The following is a 23,097-nucleotide window of genomic DNA, read 5'->3' as shown; positions in this document are numbered from 1 at the left end:
CTGCTGGCAGCTGCCACGTTCCTTGGCTCGTGGCAGCATCACTCCAGTCTCTTCCTCCCTGGTCACATGGCCTCCTCTGTGTGTGTGAAATCTCCCTCTCTTTCTCTGTCACTCTCTCTTTTTTTTTTCTGGCCGTGCCGTGTGGTTTGCAGGATCTCAGTTCCCTGACCAGGGATTGAACCTGGGCCACTGCAGTGAAAACCTGGAATCCTAACCACTAGGCCACCAGGGAACTCCCTCTCCCTCTCTTTCTTGTGAGGACACTTGTGATGTAATTTAGGGCCCACTTGGACAAGGCTCCCTCTCCTTTTTTGCTCTGTAAGGTGACAGTCACAGGTTCCAAGACTTAGGACATAGATGTCTCTGGGGGGCCATTTTTCAAGCTCCTGCCCACTAAGCTGTCCTCTGAATGCCGCCCCAGGCACCTCCAGCACAGGCTGCCTGCAGGCTTCTCTAGCCCAGGACACAGCAATCCCGTCCTTCCTGTGCCTGGGCCACAATCCTGGAACCCTTCCTCCTTCTCACAGCATAGAGCCAGTCTCCACAAATTCTACTTGCTCAGCTCTCCAAGTGTCCAGAATCCGACCACCCTTGGCCAGCTCCCCACTGGGCGTGTGCCCCTTCAACCAGGGCAGGTCCTCTAGATGCCCCGTCACACCAGCATCCATGTGACAGAGTCCTGGTGGTGGCTGCCGCTCTCTGGCCCTGGCTCCTAATGCCCTTCACCTCAGGCACAGTGGCCTCCTCAGCGCTCTTCAGCTGCCCAGGCACTCCTGCCCTCGCAATTCCCTCACTTCCTGCCAGCATCTGCAGGCTCATCCCTTTCTTCCTCCTCCTTCCCTCCTCCCCCTTCCTTTTTCTCCCTCCCCATCCCTGTTTGAATGTCACTTCTCAGAGTGGTCCTCCCCTTTTAGAATGGCCACTCTGTCCTAGAGCATTCGTGTCTGGGCGGGGAGAGGGGGGTGTTTTCCTCATTTGTTTGTTTATTTGTCATCTGTGCCCCCAGCTCTCTGAGAACAGTTCTCAACCCTCGGTCTTCCATCCTTGGGTTTCCTGCGCCCACTCTCACCCCATATCTTCCCGCTTCGTCTTCCTAAAATGCAGGTGTGAGCACAGAACTGCCTTGCTCTCAGTCTTCCTGGGGCTGCCTCGGGGTCGAGGCTGGACATGGAGAACTGTGGGCACTTGGACCCCTATGGCTTCCCAGCATCCTCCCACTGCTCCCCCGCCCCATCTGCACCCCTCCTTCCCTCAGCAGCTCTTGACTCTCCTGCCCCTCGGCCTTTGCTCAAGGGCTTCCACTTTTGGGAGTACCCTTCCTTTCCTACAGTTTCCTGGGAAAGTCCTACATGCTTTGGGGCTTAAATCTCCCTTACTTCGGACATCTCCATCTTGTCCTGCTGCCCAAGTCAGCATCTCCCCTCCCATCCCACGTGTCCGTGGACCCCTGCTGGCACTGTCTCTGCCGACTCAGCCCATAGTGGACAAGTTCCTGTAAGAAGCAGGGTTTCCCCTCTGGTTAGGTCACAGTGACCAGTGGTGCAGAGAGGGAGGCCCTGGGTGCAGGGACCTCAGCCCCCCTTGCTGAGCATGCTGCTGCCTCCCTTCCAGCTTTGACGACCACGACCCAGCTGTGATCCATGAGAACGCGTCCCAGCCCGAGGTGCTGGTTCCCATCCGACTGGACATGGAGATAGACGGGCAGAAGCTGCGGGACGCCTTTACCTGGAACATGAACGGTATGTGGTGGCCAACCCACCATCTTGCACACAGTCTTGTTTCCTGCCTGCTGCCCGTCAGGGGGACCCTGGACTCTGATTGTGACATTCAGAGCACTGTGGAGTAGATTTAGAGGGTGTGGGCTTTGGGTTCAAATCCTGGAATGCAAACCTGGTTCATTGTTTGAAAATCAGTCAGTGTGATCCATCGTATTAACAGACTAGAAAAGATAAATAAATCCCTTGATTATATCACTTGATACAAAAAAAGCATTTAACAAAATCCAGCACTCGTTCTTGATAAAAACTCAGGAAATTGGGAATAGACAACATAGTGCTGGAAGTACTAGCCAGTGTAATAAGGCAGGAAAATGATATAAAAAACATACGCTTCAGAAAGGAAGAAATAAAACTGTCTTTATTTGTAGATGGCATGATTATCTACATAGAAAATCTCAAGAGACCTACCAAAAAAACCTGCTAGAACTAAAAACTGAGTCTTAACAAGGTCACAAGACCCAAAATAGACATGCAAAAGTCAATTGTATTTCTATACATTATATACTGTCAGTGAACACGTGGACACTCAAATGTCCAGTATAAAAATATGTTATTATTTAGAGTTACTCAGTTAAGAAAAAAGATGTAAATCTTACAAACATATAGTTTGTTTCAGGAAACATTTTGTATGCTGAAAACTATAAAGCACTGATGGAAGTAATTAAAGGAGATCTGAATAAATGGACAGACAACTATGTTCATGGATCAGAAGATTCAAGATGTTAATTCTCCCTAAAATAATATGCAAGTTTAGTTTTTTTTCATTTTTATTGGAGTATAATTGCTTTACAATGGTGTGTTAGTTTCTGCTTCATAACAAAGTGAGTCAGTTATACATATACATATATCTCCATATCTCTTCCCTTTTAATATGCAAGTTTATAAGCAATTTCTTTGAAAATCCCAGCAAGACATTTTGTAGATTTAGACAAAATTGTTCTAAAATTTCAATGGAAAGGCAAAGGAACTAGAGTAGCTAAAGCAATTTTGGAAAAGAAGAAAGTAGGAGGAATGAGTCTTCCTAATCCCAAGACTTGGTGTGGAGCTGCAGTAATCAAGGCAGCATCTGAATCTACAACGATCATAGACTAAAAAAGTTAACTTTTAAAATCCTCTGCACAATATACTCATAGGATGCTTGGCCTGAGCACCTTAGCTTCCTGCTGCTTCTCCAAAACTGGATGTATGCGTTATCAATAGTAGGCTGGCTGAGTGTTCAGGTCTGGCACAGTGGTGCTGTGAGGAGGGTTGGTCTCTAGCTCTTCTTCTGGGCTAGTGAAATAGTGGGGTCAGTTGTCTGTTAAACAGACCTCATTCTATTTATTTATTTATTTAGTTATTTCTTTCTTTTCTTCCTCCCTCCCTCCCTCCCTTCCTTCCTTCCTTCTTTGTTGCGTGCGGGCTTTCTCTAGTTGCAGTGAGCAGGGGCTACTCTTCACTGCAGTGTGTGGGCTTCTCATTGTGGTGGCTTCTCATTGCAGAGCACGGGCTCTAGGCATGTGGGCTTCAGTAGTTGTGGCACACAGGCTCAGTAGTTTTGGCTCATGGGCTCTAGAGCTTAGGCTCAGTAGTTGTGGCGCACGGGCTTAGTTGCTCTGCCACATGTGGGATCTTCCCGGACCAGGGCTCAAACCTGTGTCCTCTGCATTGGCAGGCAGATTCTTAGCCACTGCACCATCAGGGAAGTCCCAGCAGACCCCGTTCTTGAAGATGGAATCATGCCGAATGCTTGTGAGGGAATTCATTCCTTTTTTATATATATATAAATTTATTTATTTTACTTATTTTTATTTTTGGCTGCATTGGGTCTTCATTGTTGCGTGCGGGCTTTCTCTAGTTGCAGAGAGCTGGGTCTACTCTTCGTTGCAGTGCACAGGCTTCTCATTGCAGTGGCTTATCTTGTTGCGGAGCATGGCTCTAGGCGTGTGGGCCTCAGTAGTTGTAGCATGCAGGCTCAGTAGTTGTGGCTTGCGGGCTCTAGAGCGCAGGCTCAGTAGTTGTGGCGCAAGGCTTAGTTGCTCCACGGCACGTGGGATCCTCCCGGATCAGGGCTTGAACCTGTGTCCCCTGCATTGGCAGGCGGATTCTTAAACCACTGCGCCACCAGGGAAACCCGGGAATTCACTCTTTTTTTTCCCTTCTCTGTGGCTCATCCCAGTTTGGCACGTGGTCATTGAAGTTTGGGTTATGAGAAAGGGCAGGTCTGGGGAAAACAGTTGACTGCACAGGACCTTGCTGTAGTCCGGCCAGTAGAGGACAGTCCCCATGAAGCTCACCCCTGAGGCCTGGATCTCCAGGATCCAGGATCCGTACCCACCCCCACGCTGTCGCCTTGTTGAGTGCGTGTGCTGCCCACAGAGTCAGAAACTCAGTGGGGGGGTTGTAAAAAGCCACACGCAGCCCCAGGTGATCTCTGGGGGATTTCCACTGTGGAGGAAGTGGTGGATAGACATGCACCTGCTCCGTCTTCCAGTGGATGCTGGCTTCCAAGTGGCTTGTCCAGAAGGAACCTGTGTTAGCTCAGGCCGCGGTGACAAAGTCCCACAGCCTGGGGGGCATAACAGCAGGTTTTATCTCCTCCCAGTTCTTGAGTCAGGGTGTTGGCAACGTTGGTTTCCTCTGAGGCCATCTTCGCCCTGTGTCTCCACGTGGGCTTCCCTGGTTGCCTGGGTTGGAAGAGGGGAGGAAGTGGCACGTCAGCTCTGAAGTGCCTTTGCTTCCCCCCTCCCCAGACAGCTCACTGGTTAGAACTAACAGAGCCGTGCAGTCCTAAGCCCGGGAGCGGGGAGCCTGAGGTTGGGGAGCACATAGGGTCTTGACCACCTCCCGAGGTGTAGGGGGGGGTGTGTGTATGGATTGAGGGCCAGAAGCAGGGTGTTCGTCTTGTGCTTCCTCTCCTTACCGTGTCTGGGAGGATCCATCGTCCTCATCTTTATGCTCATCTTCATCCAGGTAGGTTGGCAGAGGAGGACAGGCTGGGGGAGGTCAGGGCTGAGCACGGTGACATTAGGCCCTGCAGTCCACCAGCAATCCATACCTCTCACCTCATTTCAGAGAAGCTGATGACCCCTGAGATGTTTTCAGAAATTCTCTGTGATGACCTGGATTTGAACCCACTGACGTTCGTACCAGCCATCGCCTCCGCCATCAGACAGCAGATCGAGTCCTACCCCACAGACAGCATCCTGGAGGACCAGTCAGACCAGCGTGTCATTATCAAGGTAGGCAGCTCCCTGCCCTGCACCAGGGCCTTCCTTGTACTGGTGGGGGTCATGGGGTGCTGAAGCTACGTGGAGGCTTCAACAGAAGCCTGTCTGGGATTCATGCTGAGGGACAGGGCTTCTGGAAAGCTGTCCTTCAGGCAGCTTATCCCAGGAAAGGTGTGGGCTGGCTTCTGAGTAAGGTATCACATTCTGGGCGCATTTGGGGTGCTGCTGTGGCCTTGCCAGGTGTGGAGCAGAGCCTGGGTGGTACAAAGGAGGTTGTGCCAGCTGACAGGTAGAGCAGGGAAGGCTACAGTAAGATGAGCACACTGCCACACTCTTCCTGTGGGCAGGCTGCGCCAAGCACACCCCATACTGTCTCAGTAACCTCCACCATCCTGGGGGAAGATGCTGTGTTACAAGTGAAGAGGTGGGGCCACCTACCCCCAACTGCCCTGCTGAGAAGTGGTAGAGCTGGGGTTTGGGCCCAGGACTGCCTGCTGCAGAGCCTGCTTGGTATGAAGCAATATCTCATTGTGGTTTTGATTTGCATTTCCCTGTTTGTTTGTTTTTTTACGGTACACGCGCGGGCCTTTCACTGTTGCAGCCTCTCCCATTGCGGAGCACAGGCTCCGGACGCGCAGGCTCAGTGGCCATGGCTCACGGGCCGAGCCGCTCCGCGGCATGTGGGATCTTCCCGGACCGGGGCACAAACCCCTGTTCCCTGCACCCGCAGGTGGACTCTCAACCACTGCGCCACCAGGGAAGCCCATTTCCCTGTTGATTAGTGACCTTGAATATCTTTTCATGTGTTTATTGGCCATTTGTTTATCCTCTAAGGCTGCTTAAGTCCTTTGTGTTTTTGAATCAGGTTTTTGTTGTTAAGCTTTAGCGGTTCCCTGGGTCTTCTAGATAGCAATCCCTTTTCAGATAAAGTGATTTGCAAATATTTTCTTCTATTCTGTGGGTTGCCTTCTTATGTTGTTGATAGTGCCCTTTGATGCATAGAATTTTTTTATTTTGGTAAAGTCCAGTTTGTCTATTTTTTCATTTATTGTGTATGCCTTTGGTGGCATATCCGAGAAATCATTGCCAAATCCAATGTCATAAAGCTTTCACTCTGTGTTCTTCTAAGAGTTTTATAGATTTAGCTCTTACATTTATATGTTCCATCCATTTTGAGTTAATCTTTGCATATGGTGTTAGGTAAGGGTCCAGCTTCGTTTTTTTTGCATATGTATATCCTGTTTTCCCAAAACCATTTGTTGAAAAGACTATCCTTTCCTCATTGAATGGTCTTGTCAATTTTGTTGAAAATCATTTGACCACATATTTGAGGGTTTATTTATGGGCTGTCCCACTGGTCTATTGTCTGTTTTTATGTTGGTACCACACTGTTTTGATTATTGTAGCTTTGCAGTAAGTTTAGAAATTAGGAAGTGTGAGTCTTCCAGTTTTGTTCTTTTTCATCATTGTTTTGGCTGGACGTCCTTTGTTCTTAGATTCCATATGAATTTTTTTTTTTCTTGGCTGAACTCTGTGCATGTGGGATCTTAGTTCCCCAGCCAGAGATCGAACCCAGGCCCCCTGCAGTGGAAGCACAGAGTGTTAACCACTGATCTGCCAGGGAAGTCCCTCCATATGAATTTTAAAATAGATTTTATTCTATTTCTGCAAAAATATTGTTGGGATTTTTTTTTTTTTTTTTTTTTTTTTTTTTTTTTTTTTGGCAGTTCGTGGGCCTCCCACTATTGTGGTCTCTCCCGTTGCAGAGCACAGGCTCCAGACGCACAAGCTCAGCGGCCATGGCTCACGGTCCTAGCCACTCCATGGCACACGGCATCCTCCCGGACCAGGGCACAAACCCGTGTCCCCTGCATCGGCAGGTGGACTCTCAACCACTGCACCACCAGGGAAGCCCTCTATTGTTGGGATTTTGATAAGTATTACATTGGATTTGTAGACTGCTTTGGGCAATCTTCACATCTTTATAATATTGTCTCCCAATCCATGAACGTGGGATGTTTTTCCATTTATTTATGTGTTTAATTTACTTCAGCATGATTTTTGTGTTTTTTTTCTTTTTTTTTTTTTTTTTTCGGTACGCGGGCCTCTCACCGTTGTGGCCTCTCCCGTTGCGGAGCACAGGCTCCGGACGCGCAGGCTCAGCGGCCATGGCTCACAGGCCTAGCCTCTCCGTGGCATGTGGGATCTTCCTGGACCGGGGCACGAACCCACGTCCCCTGCATCAGCAGATGGACTTTCAACCACTGGTTGCCCCAGCATGTATTTAAATTAATTAATTAATTTAAAATTTAAATTTATTTATTTATTTATTTATTTTTGGCTGCCTTGGGCCTTTGCTGCTGTACACAGGCTTTCTCCAGTTGTGAGAATGGGGGCTACTCTTCGTTGTGGTGCGCGGGCTTCTCATTGTGGTGGCTTCTCTTTGTTGTGGAGCACGGGCTGTAGGTGCATGGGCTTCAGTAGTTGTGTCCCACGGGCTCTAGAGTGCAGGCTCAGTAGTTGTGGCACATGGGCTTAGTTGCTCCATGGCATGTGGGATCTTCCCAGACCAGGGCTCAGAACCCGTGTCCCCTGCATTGGCAGGTGGATTCTTAACCACTACGCCACCAGGGAAGTCCCTTCAGTGTGTTTTATAGTTTTCATTGTAGAAGTCTTTCATCTCCTTAGCTAAGTTAATTTCTAAATATTTTAGTCTTTTTGATGCTATTGTAATTGGAATTTTTTTCTTAATTTCAGATTGTTCATTGTTAGTGTGTAGAAATGCAACCGATTTTTGTGTGTTGACTTTGTATCCTCCTACTTTGCTGAATTCATTTATTCTAATAGTGTTTTGGTAGAATCTTTAAGGTGTTCTACAAATAAGATCATATCACCTGGGAACAGAGATAACTTTACTTCTTCCTTTCCAAATGGATACCTTCTATTTCTTTTTTTTGCCTAATTGCTCTGGCTAGAAATTCCAATGCTATGTTGAATAAAAGTGGCAAGAGTGGGTATCCTTGGCTAGTTCCTGATCTTAGAGGAAAAGTTACCATTCTTTCACCATTGAGTGTGATATTTACATTGATTTTTTTGTGTATTAATTTTATGTTGACATAGTTTCCACTTATTCTTAGTTTATTGAGTGCTTTTACCACGAAAGCGTGTTGAATTTTGTCAAATGCTTTTTTCTGCATCTGTTGACATGATATGGGTTTTTTTGGTTTGTTTGTTTTTTGCGGTACGTGGGCCTCTCACTGTTGTGGCCTCTCCCGTTTCGGAGCACAGGTTCCGGACGCCCAAGCCCAGTGGCCATGGCTCACGGGCCCAGCTGCTCGGTGGCATGTGGGATCTTCCTGGACTGGGGCATGAACCCATGTCCCCTGCATCGGCAGGTGGACTCCCAACCACTGCGCCACCAGGGAAGCCCCGATCATATGGTTTTTGTCCTTCATTCTGTTCAAGTGGTTTATTGCATTGATCGGTTTTCTTATTGAGCCATCCCTGCATTGCCATAATAGATTCCACTTTTTATAATTGATTTATGTTGTTGTATCATTTATAATGATGTGTAATTCTTCTAATGTGCTGTTGAATTCAATTTTGCTAGTATTTTGTTGAATTTATTTTTTTAAATTTATTTATGGCTGCATTGGGTCTTCCTTGCTGCGTGTGGGCTTTCTCTAGTAGCAGCGAGTGGGGGCTACTTTTCATTGCGGTGTGCGGGCTTCTCATTGTGGTGGCTTCTCTCTGTTGCAGAGCATAGGCTCTGGGTTCACGGGCTTCAGTAGTTGTGGCTCTTGGGCTCTAGAGCACAGGCTCAGTAGTTGTGGCACATGGGCTTAGTTGCTCTGTGGCATGTGGGATCTTCCCGGACCTGGGCTCGAACCCATGTCTCTTGCATTGGCAGGTGGATTCTTAACCACTGTGCCACCAGGGAAGTCTGTTGAGGATTTTCATATCAATGTTCGTAAGAAGTATTGGTCTATAGTTTTCCTTTCTTGTAGTATCTTTGCCTGGCTTTGGTATCAAGGCAATGAGTTATGAAGTGTTCCTTGCTCTTCAGTTTTTTGGCAGGATTTTTTTTTTTAACATCTTTATTGGAGCATAATTGCTTTACAATGGTGTGTTAGTTTCTGCTTTATAACGAAGTGAATAAGCTATACATATACATATATCCCCATATCTCCTCCCTCTTGCATCTCCTTGCCACCCCTCTGGATGGTTACAAAGCAACGAGCTGATCTCCCTGTGCTATGCGGCTGCTTCCCACTAGCTATCTGTTTTACATGTGGTTGTATTTATAAGTCCGTGCACTCTCTCACTTCGTCCCAGCTTACCCTTCCCCCTCAAGTCCATCCTGTTTTTGGCAGGATTTGATAAGGATTGGTATTAGTTCTTCTTTAAACGTTTAGTAGGATTCACCAGTAAAGCCATCCGGTCCAGGGCTTTTCTTTGTAGGGAGGTTTTTAATTACTGATTCAACCTCCTTGCTAGTTAATTTCTTTTAAAAGAAATATGAATTTATTTTTCTTACCCTGCTTCAGTTTCTCATTATGGCCAACTAGCAGAAAAAGGGCACGGGTGAGAAAGAAGGGGGATGTCCTGGGAGAGAAGCAGTGGGGATGTGTGGGGTGCAGCTGTGGGACCAACACCTGTGTTCCTGTGCGCAGCCTGTGGCCCCTGGAGGGTGGTCCCTACTCCGCTCTGTGCTGCATCTTTGTCCTGTAACCATGGTGGGGACGTGGACTTGCAGAGTTGGCTACACCCAACTGCATGGTTCCAAATAGGCGGGATCAGCCACAGGGAGGGTCCTTGTGAGTCTGACAGCTGGCTTCTCTGACATTTTCTTGTAACTGAGTGTCATCTTTTTATTTTCCTGATGGGGCTTGTGGGCAGCCATACAGAAAGTTGTCAGGCAGTTGAAAATCCACCTGGGACCGTCACCTGCTCCCTGATCAGAGGCTTTCTTGGTGACTAAACAGCTCTCAGCCGTGGGGTCCGTTCAGGCCCTCACACCCACCTATAATCCGCACCCATGGGATGGTGTCGGCTGGTAGGCTGCTGGGAGACCATCCCCAGGTCGGGGTCCTGCTTGGTTGGGGTCGTGAGGGCCTGCCAGCATTGGGGCCGGACACAGCTGGTCAGGGAAGGCCTGCTGCCGGGGAGGCAGAGCCTCGTGGGCACTGTGACCTTGGGGGAGCGTGCCACCTGGTAGGCGAGCACGCTGATGGCCACATCCAGGGTTTCCCATGTGTCACAGACTCCAGAGGAGCCGGGTGCTTCTGGGACACAGTGAAGGATGACATCTGACCAATGTCTCCTCACAGAGCAGCGCCTTAGCTCAGGGCGGCCGCTCACAGGTGCTCCCGGAGTGGTGGAACAAAAGCCTAGGCTGGCACCGCGACCAGGACACCTGGCCCTCCAGGGCCGTGGGGCTCAGTGCAGCTGAGGGTGGAGCTGTCAGACTCTGGGGGGCTGGTGGGCCCTTTCTGGGGGAGGGAATGGCATGTGGGTGATACAGGTTGAAGCTGGGGAGCCTGCTCGGGGGGCCTGGCCCCACAGTCCAGCCGCCCCTCACCACCCCCCACCCCCCTGACGGCTCCCAGTCCCCATTCTGTGAGTTTCCTGCATCCTCTGTGGAGGCCTCAGGCCCTGCTCTGCCCAGACCCTCCCCTGGGAGCCCCACCCTGCTCTCTCTCAGCTTGTCCAGTTCTTCCTAAAATGCCCCCTCCACCGGGCGGCCTTCCTGGGGCTCCTGGCTAACCGCTAACTGCACTTTCTGCCCCTCCTCCTCTTCCCCTCAGCACCTACACCTCTGATGTCCCCTCATTCACGTATTTAACCCCGCACTGGATGTCAACCCATGAAGATGACTCTGTGTCTGTTTTTCCCACTGTGCGTCCCCTGTGCGCCTCCTGGGTCGGCAGGAGTATGTATTTCTTAATAAACGATAGTGTTGATGAGCAGTCGGCGCAGTGCACACACAGGCACCGGTCTGCGTGGCACCCCTCATGGCCAGGCCGAGTGGTGCGCAGGGCGGTTTGGTCCCGTGTGATGTGTCCACGGGCTGCCTGCTGCTGCTTCGCTTTCCAGTCCTGCTGTGCCGACGTGGCTCACCAGACACGTGGTTCCTGCTGGGAAGGGCCGGCTCTTCCGATTCTCACCCGCAGACCTGCTTGGTCGCCCAGCAAGGGCGCGGCTTGGAGGTGGGAGTGGCGGGGCCTCGGCTGCAGAGTGGAGTGCCGTGCAGGGGGCCCAGACGTGCAGGACTTCATGCACAGGTCAGGTGGTAGGGCCTCACATTTCTCTGAAGGCATGGACGAGTCCCGATCCGAATCTTAAAAGCCCAGCTGAGCGCCTGGGGACAGTAGCATGAAGGGGCAGGTGCACCGTGGCCTGCTTGGCTGGTAGAGGGCTGGACAGCAGGGGCAGGGGTCTCCACACGATGCCCAGTGAATGCCGCCAGACCCCGAGTTGTCCTTCCTGTGAGTCTCTGATGCCCAGTTTCAGAGCAGGCCCAGGTCATCTGTGGGGTGAAAAGTCAGGGTGGGGAGCTCCTGGGGCACAGGCTGTGGCTGCAGGTGGCACGTCTCACAGATGCCTCTGGGGAGCGAGGCGCAGGAACCAGCATGGCCTCCGCTCCCGCCGCCCCCCACCCCCACACGCCCAGGCCCTGCCTGTGCCATGCGGGCTGTGAGTCTGTGAGCGCACATAGCAGATGATTTCAGAGCGGGGCACGTTCCGTGAAGAGACAGAGTAGGGGGGTGGGCGCTGGCTCAGGTGAGGGCTCGGGGATAGCATCTGATGAGTGGCCAGTGTTTATCACGTTGTAAAGGTCCAGAGCGGTGCGGTAGAAGGGCGGAGAAGAGGGTACCGGCCAGTGCAGGGAGCGAGGGGGTGGGAACAGGGGCAAGGCGGGACTCAGGTGCCCGGGGCCCTCCCTAGAGGGTGACAGTGCCAGGCCCTGAACCACAGTCTCTCTGGCCGCCCAGGAGGTCTGTGGGGTCAGCCCCGTTTGCGGATGGGGAGTTGCAGCCAGAGGGATAAGGGCAGCCGTCCCACTTCCTTATGGGCCTGGAGGGGGGATGCAGTTCTGCCTGCTCTGACTCGTGTTCCTGGTTCTGGCCCAGCTGAACATCCACGTGGGAAACATCTCCCTGGTGGACCAGTTCGAGTGGGACATGTCAGAGAAGGAGAACTCGCCAGAGAAGTTTGCCCTGAAGCTGTGCTCCGAGCTGGGGCTGGGCGGGGAGTTCGTCACCACCATCGCGTACAGCATCCGGGGACAGCTGAGCTGGCATCAGAAGACCTACGCCTTCAGGTAGGTCTTGGACAGGTGCCTCCTCCTCCTTCTGCAGACCATTCTGGGGACAAGGCTTCCCCCTGTGTGTGGTGATGCCTTTGGGACTTTCTGGAGCCTCATGATGCCGTCTGGCCGAGAGCAGCTTTGCGGGCTCAACGGCCTCTGTTGGCTCCTCCCATCCCCCATCACAGAGGAGCATCTAAGGAGGCGGCGGGTCTGCCCCTCTGTCCTCACCCACTCTGCCGCCAACAGCCCCTGCCGCCCTCACACGCCACCTCCTCCCTGCACTCACCCAGACCCTTCCTCGGTCGGGGTCGTCTGATGGACTGGCACTGAATCTCAAACAAGGCCTACTCCATGCTGTCTTCCCTGGAGGGGAGTCAAGAGGCTGCTTGTTCAGTCAGAGAGCAGGTGGTGGGCGTCCCTGCCGGCTGGACCCGTACTGGGTGCCGGTGTGGAAGAGGGAGTAGCGTTCAGGCTGCTGGGGACCGGGCCGGGGGGGGCGGGTAGGGAGTGTAAATATAGCATTTGGTCCAGTGTCATGGGTGCTGGTGGGGGTGGACCGGGGGACGGGGCTTCTCATGACACAGATGTGGCCTTCCTGTTCCTGGTGGCCCTGCCGTGCGGGCCTGGCCAGGGCAGGAGTCGGCGAGCGTTAACCACATAGAGCTCACCTACCAACAGGACTGTTCGTCACATCCAGCCCTGAGCTCCTTTTCCTCTGCGGGATGGGGTGCCAGCGGGGGCGGCGCTGAGTATCTCTGCATCAAAATAGGATGTTAGGATTTATTCTGCTCGTCAAGCTGTCACCGTCCACATTTGGAGGCCATTACTGAGGGACCACCCCTTAAGGTGGTGCAGAGGAGCAAAGATGAAGAGCCTTGCAGAGACGGAACAGCTAAGGGAGCGCACGAGTCTGTTTGTATCAGCTGGTTCCCCCAGAAATCCCACGAGGTAGCCTTCTCAGTTTTCCTGTAGCTCTGAGCAAGAGAGAAGGAATGACCAACACCCGCAGGGCCTCAGGCCCTGGGCGTCCCGGCTGACATAACATGCGTGGCCTCCCATGACCTCCAGCAGCCCCGCTAACTGGGGATCCTGCTCCACAGATGTGGGTACAGGCCCACACTCCACATCCCACGGGAGGTCTGCTCACGGTGTCGCGGTGTGTGTCCACTGACGGCATGCAAGCTGAGGCCGACCGGCCTGGGGCCAGTCTGGGGTGGCCTTGCTTCCTAGAGTCGACCCTGAGGTCCTGGGAGTCCCTCATCCCCAAATGCTGAGTCAGAGCCCACATCTCACTGGTGTGCAGCAGGGGGACTTGGAGGGTGTCCACACACGAGGCCGCATCCCTCCTGCTCTGATTGCCGGGCCTCCGGGCTGTCAGCAGTGCGACCTGCAGCTCCAGAGCAGGCCCCCGGGGGCCCCGGGGGGTGCAGGTCAGGACTGGAATGGAGTGTTCCCATTTCAGCAGCTAGTTAACACGTTCCGTTGTGTGGGTGGGAATGACTGGTACTGAGGATGCAGCTTTCAAATCCTCAGGATCAAAGGCAGGGCCGCCCCACTGGGGACTGTGGTAAGCACGCCCCCTCCACGGCAGCCTGGCCCAGCCAGCTGGGTGGGTGCGGCCTGCCTGGTGGTCTGGAGGCGGCCACAGGCCTCCTTTGGCATCAGGAGGGCTGCTGCACTTCCCCAGCCGACCAGGCTTCATGGGCTCGCGTGTGCTGGGTCTGGGCTGGGCAGCGGGGTGCTCGGAGAGCTGGCAGGACAGGAAGGGAAGCGCGGGGTCAGGCTTTATCATCCAGGGGCGGGACTGCGGCTAGCAGGGGGCCTGGAACTTTGTCTCCTGACCCCACCCCGCGTTCTCCCCTTGCGCTCCCCACACCTCGGGAGCTCCCCGGGAGACCAGTAGCAGCCTTTCCCTGCTGTCCAGCCTCTGCCTGGGGAAAGGAGAGGGGCTCGCCGCATCTCCGGGGCCAGGGCCTGCCTGGCCCACAGAGAGCTGGACGGGGAGCCCCAGCCTGGTTTCTGCTACGCGAAGCCTGGCAGCTGCTGAGTCGCATGACTCCTCAAGGGGACTTTAAGCTCTGGGCCCCGTCACCCCTGTTGGAAGCTCTCTGGATTCCTGTGAGCCAGTGCTGGCTGTCTCCGCCAGACTGAGTCCAGCCTGGTGTCTGGCCGCGGTGCCCTCCTCTGCGACAGTGGAGCAGGCTAGTCACAGGCTAGTGAGCTGGGGCACCAGTGCGGAGAACAGGAAGCGGGCCGGGCAAGCCTGATGTGGGCAGAGGCAGGCAGTGAGCCTGAGGGGGACGTGGGCGTGTGGCTGCTAGAGGATAGAGCTGAACCAGAAGGACATACAGATGTCTTGGAGCCAGCGGAACAGAGACAAGAGTCAGTGACGAGGGGGCAGGGCTCCCCAGGGGAGGGCTGGGCAGAGGGTGTGAGGGTGTCAGACGGTCACCGAGACTATGAGGGGGGTGGCATCCTGCAGAGTTCCTCTACCTCCTCCAGGCCAGCCCTCCGCCCTGGCTGGGGACACAGGGGAGAACCAGTGCGCTGTCCAGCAGAGGAGGTGCGAGTGCCTGGCCACCGAGGCCAGAGGGTGTGGGCCAGGGAGGAGGCAGCGGGTGGCCAGGGCAGGAGCGGCTGGAGGAAGCTGGGGACAGGCAAAGGGTCAGAGAGCCTGGCAGCTGTGCCCGGTGGGGGACAGAGGCATTGTCACTGGAACAGCCTCAGGGTTGGGAGGCACCAGGGTCGTTGTGGACTGGCTGACCAGAGCCACCAGAAGAGGTTAGTCCTGGGGCTCCAGCCCCTGCGCTGGCCCCATGGCCGGGCTGGCTGGCTTGTTTTTGTTCACCACCTAGTGTCGACTCAGTGAGTTTTTGTGTGTTTGCACAGTTCCGCAGTCCTGGGCAACCGCTGATCTACTTCCCGTCTGTAGATATGCCTGTTCTGAATACTTAACGTAAATAGAATCATATAACATATGGTTTTTTGTGGCCAGCTTCTTAGCATAATGTTTTCAGGGTTCGTCCATGTGGAGCCTGTATCAGAACTTCATTCCTTTTTGTGGCTGAATAATATTCCATCATATAGACAGACCATACTTTATTTATCCAGTCATCAGTTGATGGTCATTTGGGTTTTGTTAACTTTTGGCTGTTAAAGAGTAATGCTACCGTGAACATTTGTGCACACGGTTTTGTTTGAACACCTATTTTCAGTTCTCTTGGGTATGTACCTAGGGGTGGAATTACTGAGTCACGTGGTAGCTCTGTTTAGCGTTTGGAGGAACCACTAGACTTGTTTTCAAAGCAGCTGCGCGGTTTTACATTCTCTCCAGCAGACCAAGGGCTCCAGTTTCTCCACATCCTCGCCAGCCTTTGTTATCTGACTTTGATCCTAGCCACCCTAGTGGCATCTCCGTGTGGTTTGATTTGCATTTCCCAATGGCTGATGGTGTTGAGCATATTTTCATGTGCTGTTGGACGTGTGTATATCTTCTTTAGACGAAAGGTCATTCAAGTCTTTTGTGTTTTAATTGGGTTATTTGGTTTTATTATTTAGTTGTAAGAGTTCATTATATATCCTAGCTACAGGTCCCTTATCACATACATGATTTGCAATATTCTCTCCCTTTTTGTGGGTTTATGTTTCACTTTCGTGACAGTGTCATTTCAGGCACAAAAGTTAAAATTCTTTTTTTTTTGATGTGGACCATTGTTTTAACGTCTTTATTGAATTCATTACAATATTGCTTCTGTTTTGGTTTGGTTTTTTGGCGAGAGGCATGTGGGATTTTAGCTCCCCGACCAGGGATTGAACCTGCACCCACTGCATTGGAAGGCGAAGTCTTAACCACTGGAAGGGTTAAGGGAAGTCCCACAAAAGTTTTAAATTTTGATGATGTCCAGTTTATCTATTTTTTCTTTTGTTGCTTGTGCTTTTGGTGTCATACCTAAGAAACAGTGGCCTGATCCAGGCTCCTGTCCCAGCACCATTTGTTGGAAAGACTGCTCTGTCCCCATTGAGTGGGTTTGGCCCCTTATCCAAAGTTAGTTGATCATAAACAGGAGGGCAACGTCGAGTTTTGCCCCCTCCTCCCAGCTGAGGAGCTGTGGGCAGGTTGCTCACCATCGCAGCCTTGTTCTCCTCTACCAAGTGGGCACAGTCATGCTTCTCAGCTGGCCTCTTGTACCTCGTGAGGTCATAAAAGTGAGGTCACATCGAAGATGAACGTCCAGGTCCTCTGCCTCCTCAGCCATGGCCTCCCTGCCTGGACACCGCAGGTCGTGGGAACATCAGGGCCCCAGGTGGCCTTGAGGCCCGGGAAGCACAGTCCCCTCAGAGGGGATTCTGAGGGCGTCAGGGCGGCTCTGCTCGCATGTCTCCTGCAACACCTATGGGGCCTGCTGGCTCCAGGCCCATCCTTCCGTGCCTGGTTCAAGCAGTTCTTATTTTAGAACAAACCCACTGCGGTGGAATCTTCCCAGAGCCACGGGGAGGTAAACACAGGGGCCTCCAGGACCCACGCTCCAGCTCTTGTTTTAAGAGGAAAACATGTTTGGCTCCCCTCCACGTGGGCTTGGCGACTTTCATGTTTCCCCTTCCTGAGGAAGGCGGCTGGGAGCCCTCGAGGTGAGGAATGATGTTTGGGTCTTTGGCCGGATGGTTTTGGGATTGCCAAACCGCCACCCGGCTGGGGAGCAGCTGTCAGGAGCAGCCGAGGAGGGGCGGCCCAGCCACAGGCCTCTGAGTCACCAGCACCAGCTCCAGCTCCGGGCCTCATGGGCATGGACCCCACGGGCCAAGCTGTGGCAGCAAGAGGCGAGCCCCACTTCTGCAGGGGAGCAGGGCAGCCCTGGGCTGTGCCCCGTGCGCCTGCGGTCCCTGAGACTGCAGGCCGAGGGGCAGCATGAGGGGGGTGGGCGGGGGCTGTGGGAGTGGCACCCGGCCCTCACATAGTGGACGTACTTTGGATGTTTAGTAATAGTGATCCTCTAAAAGCCCTCACAGCAAGGACATTGTCCCCATTTTTGAGATGAGGTGTTTAGACCAAGGCCAGGGGCCTGTTTTCTTCTGTGCCATCATCCACCGGGCACCTCCCTGGGGCCCCCCTGCTCTCCCTTCTCCAGAGCTGACTCTACAGGGCTCTGGGTAGATGGGGGCAGGGCTCGGGCTGTGCTGAGGCTCACCGGGCAGCCTGGGCTTGGCCCTCCTGGCAAAGGCAGCAGCTCGGTCAGGCACCCCCAGCCTTGGTGGCCTCGCTGAGGCTGACCCCCCCCCCCAACCGCTGAGTCCACTTAGCCAGAGGGTGTGCAGATGGCCCTCAGCTGGAGTCGGAGACGTTTCTGAGGGACCCCAAGGTGGAGAAGTCAGGGGTCGTGGGTTCTGGGCCCCATGACGGGCTGAGGAGCTGTGTGTGGGACCACCAGGGGCAGTGGCCTTCAGTGAGCGGCATCTGGACTCCTGGGTGGACTCCTTTGGTTTCCTTTTTCGTGGACGCTGAGCGAGGTGGACGGCTCTCCCCCTCCCCACAGGTGCAGTGGGAACAGCTGGCCCTGCAACGCTGTCCTATGGACCCTTCCCCAGCATGCAGACCTGGAGTCGCTGTCGTGGTGTCCACTGGGCCGCAGCACCCCCACCGCCCTGTTGGGGGCCAGGCACAGACACCAGGCTCCAGCGTTCCAGCTGCCCGTGGGGCGTGGACAGTGCTTTCTGGAGCCTCTCCGGCTGCTGCTCTGTGAACTGTCTACTTCCTCCTGTCTTCCACAGTGAGAACCCCCTGCCCACGGTGGAGATTGCCATCCGGAACACAGGCGACGCTGATCAGTGGTGCCCACTGCTGGAGACCCTAACAGATGCCGAGATGGAGAAGAAGATCCGCGACCAGGACAGGAACACAAGGTGCCTCCCCAGCCCCATTTTCAGGCAGGACAGGACCGTCGCCTTTCCCGAGACCCAGCAGGCCCCTGGATGATGAGTCCCAGTCTAGTCCTGCAGGGGACAAGAGTAGCCCTTGGGTCGGTCTGACCACAGCCTAGACCAGGTTTCGGGACCCCTGGAGAGGTGGGCGGGACAGAGGGCAGCTTCAGGGCCCCAAGTAGCAGGCCAAGGCTGAGGGAGGGGCTGGGGATCCCACCTACCACATCCTGTCTCTGCCCCTTCCCCTGGCTGCCCTAGAGATCCCTGGTGGAGGGGCAGCTGCCCAGGGTCACCGCCCTCTCCCCTCCTGCAGGCGGATGAGGCGTCTGGCCAACACTGCCCCGGCCTGGTAACCACCCAGTGGTGCTTGGCTCCCACGGAGCATCTGGAAGATTGGACCGTCTCCCCTCCATCTTCTGGCAAGGAGGGGGCAGCCTGGCCATCCTGAGGAGCATGGGGCAGGGGCCTCCTGGTCATCCACCCCAGGGTACACATTCCTTTTGCTGAGCTCCAGTCCCTACCGCCCGTCTCTGGTCAGGAAGAAGCCTCGTTTTGGGTTGTGTTTTGTTTTTGTATAGGAGCCCCAGGCAGGGCAAGCAACATTTTTTAAATAAAAGGCGACAGGTCCTGTTTCGTTTCTTCAAAGTGGTGGCATAAAAACAAGAATGGGGGAGAGCACATGTGGTCAGGACATGTGGTCGAGGCTGCGGGCAGGACCCTCACCCTCCTCTGCCTCACGTCCCCAGCTGAGCCTTAGCAGGACCGTGGCTCTATTCTCAGCCCTGCAAGGCCCTGACTCAGAGCAGTTTTGATTCCCCTTGGCCCCGGCATCCCACCCACCTGTGCTCGGCAAGTCCTTGCAGTCCCAGAGGGATGAGAAGGTGGTGAGGCTCAGCAGGCAGGGCTGCTTGCCCCATCAGCCACAGCCCCGCCCCCAGCCAGGCGCATGCTTCTCTGGTCCTTGGAGAGGCCCCGTCTTGTGTGGTCGTTGAGGGTGTGTTGCCAGCCCGGGTGCCTGTGCCCAGCTGTTCAGCTCCAGCAGGTGTGCACTGCTCTCGCCACACCTCCTAGCACCTCACACATAACAGGTGGACTGGGCCCCATCTCCACCCCCAGCTGATGCTGTGGCCAGGCCAGCCCCTCCCTCCCCGCAGGTTGGGAGGAGTAATAGGAGAAGAGTGTGGAGCAGTACACCCAACCTGGCACCAACTCGAAGAGTGATGCAGCTCTGCATCCTCTTCTGTAATGTGGAAGGGTCCCCACTCTGCCTGGGATGTGGGACCCAGGAGGATGGCACATGGGGGCCTCCTCACTGGGCCAGGCACCACAGGGTGACCCAGGCACAGCTATAGTCTAACTGAAGACCATGGACCCAGACCCCGCACCTTCAGTTGCTGGCAGGGCTGAGGGTCAGGACTGCTCTGCTCCCGGAGCATGGCTGGGGCCCCATGGCACCCGGTACCCAGCCCAAGCCCCATACTGGGCAGGGGCAGAGCTCTGAAGGTTCTCGCTGTGAGATGTGGGGTGAGATGGGCCTGGCGTCTGGGCTGGGGTGGGGGTGGTGGTGGGCCTCGTGAGCACGTCCTAAGAATTTGTACTCCAGCCACTGCCCTTCATCCAGGAGTGGAACTTGCTGGACCCCAAGCAAGGAGACAGCTGGGCTTCACTGGAAGGCCCTGAACAAACAGGAAGGCTCCAGGCCCAGCTGGCTTTGGGGACAAGTGGGCTCCACTGCTGAGGTGTGTGTTCAGGCCAACAGGAGGTGGCCCAAGCCCCCAGCTGGTGGGTGGGACACACCCTGCCTGCCTCAGCCCACTGGCCAGGCTGGCCACCTGCCTGGGAGAGGCCCAGGGAGGGGCCTTCACATGCCACCTGCCCACTGCTGAGCCCACTGCTGCTCCAAAGGTTTCACTACAATGTCAAGGTCCAATTCCATGGCGAATACTTCTGTCATCTGTGAACGTGACAGCTGGTGGCTGGAGGAGCCCTCGTGCTGGTGACGATCCAGGAATAAACCATGGGGACTCGTCATCTGATGCAAGTGAGCTGTGGGCCAGAGGAGGCTTCCGCGTCCTCAGTTGAAAGTGGCAGGGGCAGAGCTTCCCAGAGGTCTCTGCCTCAGCCGTTGGACTCTGCTAAGGTGACACTTAAGGCTTTGGGGTCACAGAAAGGGCCTGCCCCCTTTCTGCATCTGGCCCTGTGGGTACTTAGCCAGTCCCTTAGCTGCTTAGCTGGAAAATGAGGCAAAGCTCCCCTTGTGGGTTACTGGTGAGGGACAGGAGGGGCCTAGGGAGGCATCAGCTTGAGGGCCCCTCGGGCAGCAGCCACCACAGAATGGGCTCAGCATGACCAGCTAGCCCAGTCCTGGCCCCGCCACCAAGATCTGACACTCCTCACTGAAGGCTGATTGAGGCACAGTCAGGGTGGGGATGAGAGCTCAAAGTTCTGCTGGGCAATTGTGGGTAGGTTCTGGACCCTCTCTGGGCCTCCCATCCTACCACCTGCTCTTGGTCTGAGAGAGCAGGTCAGACTTGGTGGCCCTTGGTCAAGGCCAGCAGCACCTACCCTGCATGGAAAGGTGTGGCCGGCCGAGGCAGGAGGGCCAGTGCTGTGTGTGAAGAGGATGCAGGTCATTGTTTATTCGGGTGGGCCCTGGGCATGGCCCAGCCTCCAGGACAGGTAGCTGTGCTACAAGCCAGGGTTGTGGGGGGAATGCAGTCCTGCCGGAGGCCAGGAAGATGGGCCCCTGGGACTGGCCCTGGCCTTGGGTGGGGTCACTGCTGCAGGGGTCCTGGCTGCTCCTCAGGGAGGGGCAGGTAATTGGGGTCCTCCTCTGGGGCATCCAGTAACAGCTTCCTGTGGGGAGGGGCCCACGCTGAGCTTCAGCCAACAGGGGTTCCCCCATGGGGTAGGGAACCATCTGGGGGGGAGTAGGGAGGGCTGTCATCTTAGCACTCACAGGAAGCCAGGGGTCAGCAGCAGCCTCTTGCCGCCAGGCTGGTTGGGGAAGACATCCTCCAGGAAATAGTAGATGTGGCCCACAACGATCCCTGTGGGAGAGCCACCAACTGCTGAAGCCACCCTCCACAGCCCAGAGCCCACGGCCAGTGCAGCCCTGAAGGCCCCAGAGCACGGGTGACCAATGTCCTACACAGACTGCCAGCCCACGGTGGGGCCAGGATTGGCCCAGAAGAGGGCAGGTCCTGGGAGGGGGTCAGGCCTGAGAACATGGGAGGAATGGGAGCCATGAAGCAGGAACCCTGACCCACCCATCCCCACCTGGGTCAGAACCTACACAAGCATCAGCAAGCAGGTGAGGCCTGAAGAAGTAAAACCGATAGGCTGGCTTGTATGAGGGGCTGGAAGAACAGGGTAGCCGTGAGGGCAGGAAGAGGCAGTGGGGACAGATGAGAGGTCCAGTGCAGGTGGACGGGGGGCTCTGGCCAAGCAGACCCTCAGGTCCCTGACAGCCTGCTTGGGGAAGGCTGGATGGACAGCAGGCTCACCCAGGAGGTCCACGAGGATTGAGTTGCCCAGCAGCATTGAGAAGCCCATGAGCGCCCAGGGCAGGAATGGCGCCTGGAAGGTGAGGAGGCCGAAGAAGTTGACCCTCACCCGGGGGCTGCGGCGGCTCCATACGTATACCAGCATGGCTGTGAGGGCCTGGCCCAGGAAGAAGAGGCTGCCCAGGAGCCCCAGCAGCTGGGCCAGAGTCAAGGCCTCATGCCCTGCCCAGGGCCCCTCTGACTTCCTAAACCCCTGGAACCCTCCTGCTGGCTGGTTTCCCTTCCCAATCTAAGGCCACATTGTGGCCTCCAGGGGCCACCTGATCTGCACTGCCTCTCCACCTCACCCCAGGCTCCACCACTGGTCATCCTGGCCCCAGTTCCTCCTGGATACTGGCATTCAGGGCTCAGAGCCCCCGGGTACCCCACCGTGTGGCATTTTGGGTACAGCACTGGACCTAACCCTGGCACCTGGAGCTGAGCACGCGATGCACGCTCAATACAGCCTAAACTGGAGGAAGCGACTCTGTCCCTCTCCAGCCGGCGCTCAAGCCGGGCCCCAGGGCCAGCACAGGCTGGGCCCAGAGGTTCCAGAGCCCGGAAGGATACGATCATAAGAACACCCCCGAAGAGAAACATGAAGACGAAGTCGGCCGTGCGGCCGCGGAAGGAACCCTCCTCCAGCAGACGGCAGTAGCGAAACCTGCGGCGTCCGTATAGGAAGTGCCTCCCAGCGGAGCTCAGTTTCCCCGCTCCCGCTGCCCCACCCCCACCCCCGCCTCCCAGGCCCGCGGAGGATACACGAAGAGCATGTTGAAGAAGAAGCTGAATCCCAGGGGCCCGAAGAAGAGGAAGTTGGTGACGAGCCTCCAGACCTGCATGGGGGCGGGCGGTCAGGCGCGGGGCGGGCGGGGCTGGGCTAGCAGGTGCAAGGGGCGGGGCGGCCTCACCTGGAACTTCCGGAACACGAGGTGCGGATTAAAGTAGAGCTGGAAAGGGCTGAGGAGTTCCAGCTGCTGCGGAACCAGGGGGCGTCAGGAACTGCCCCCCGGCGGGGGTGGGGTGGGGTGGGGGTGGTCCAACCGTAACCATGGCAGCCCCCAGGGCTGTAACCATGGCGATACCCACCCGCCCGCCCGGCTCACCACGGCGGCGGTGGTGAGGACGCAGGCTGCGGTGTAGGTCCGCGTCACCGCCGGCACCTGCAGGAACTCGGTCGCCACCCCCTGCCACGCCATTGAACCTTCTCAGGAACGCGTGGCCCCACCGCCGAGCGCTCTTAACCTGCCTCCAAACCCCGCCTTCCTGTCTTCGGCCAATCCTCATCTGAGGTGCAGCGCGCCCGGGCTAGAGGGAGGGGTGTTGGGACAGGTAAC

At 55.4% G+C, this 23,097-nt stretch overlaps 2 protein-coding genes across 8 annotated transcripts in view; one reads left to right on the top strand and one right to left on the bottom strand.

Moving 5' to 3' along the window:
* SMARCB1 (SWI/SNF related BAF chromatin remodeling complex subunit B1) overlaps positions 1–18,845 on the top strand; it is a 27,416-nt gene extending 8,571 nt beyond the window's left edge. For 2 of the 3 annotated variants that reach the window (XM_033837338.2, XM_033837339.2), the window contains exons 5-9: positions 1,612–1,739; positions 4,833–4,999; positions 12,121–12,311; positions 18,066–18,197; positions 18,529–18,845. In XM_033837338.2, coding sequence (XP_033693229.1) covers positions 1,612–1,739; positions 4,833–4,999; positions 12,121–12,311; positions 18,066–18,197; positions 18,529–18,568 — 658 coding nt within the window. In that variant the 3' untranslated portion in view covers positions 18,569–18,845. Of the gene's footprint in view, positions 1–1,611; positions 1,740–4,832; positions 5,000–6,753; positions 7,035–12,120; positions 12,312–18,065; positions 18,198–18,528 lie in introns of those variants that run through there. The other variant, XM_073790370.1, reaches the window with a different exon arrangement.
* On the bottom strand, positions 13,854–23,097 carry DERL3 (derlin 3). 5 transcript variants are annotated; one of them, XM_073790372.1, is made up of 7 exons: positions 22,867–23,089; positions 22,672–22,734; positions 22,523–22,596; positions 22,331–22,424; positions 21,722–21,917; positions 21,175–21,265; positions 13,854–21,071 (listed from the first exon to the last, which is right to left on the bottom strand). In XM_073790372.1, exons 1-7 carry the CDS (start codon positions 22,957–22,959, stop codon positions 20,990–20,992), a joined length of 693 nt encoding a protein of 230 aa, XP_073646473.1. In that variant the 5' UTR covers positions 22,960–23,089; the 3' UTR covers positions 13,854–20,989. The 5 variants fall into 5 exon arrangements, with proteins under 5 accessions (XP_073646473.1, XP_073646472.1, XP_033693231.1 ...); XM_073790371.1 differs by having other exon boundaries at positions 22,672–22,737; positions 22,867–23,088; XM_033837340.2 differs by lacking the exons at positions 13,854–21,071; positions 21,175–21,265 and having other exon boundaries at positions 21,865–22,424; positions 22,672–22,737; positions 22,867–23,097.

The sequence above is a fragment of the Tursiops truncatus genome, chromosome 13 (genome assembly GCF_011762595.2).
Source record: "Tursiops truncatus isolate mTurTru1 chromosome 13, mTurTru1.mat.Y, whole genome shotgun sequence".
NCBI classification, from domain to species: Eukaryota; Metazoa; Chordata; class Mammalia; order Artiodactyla; family Delphinidae; genus Tursiops; species Tursiops truncatus.
Note: the sequence above shows the minus strand (reverse complement) of the source record. Positions and strands in the feature narration are given on the sequence as shown.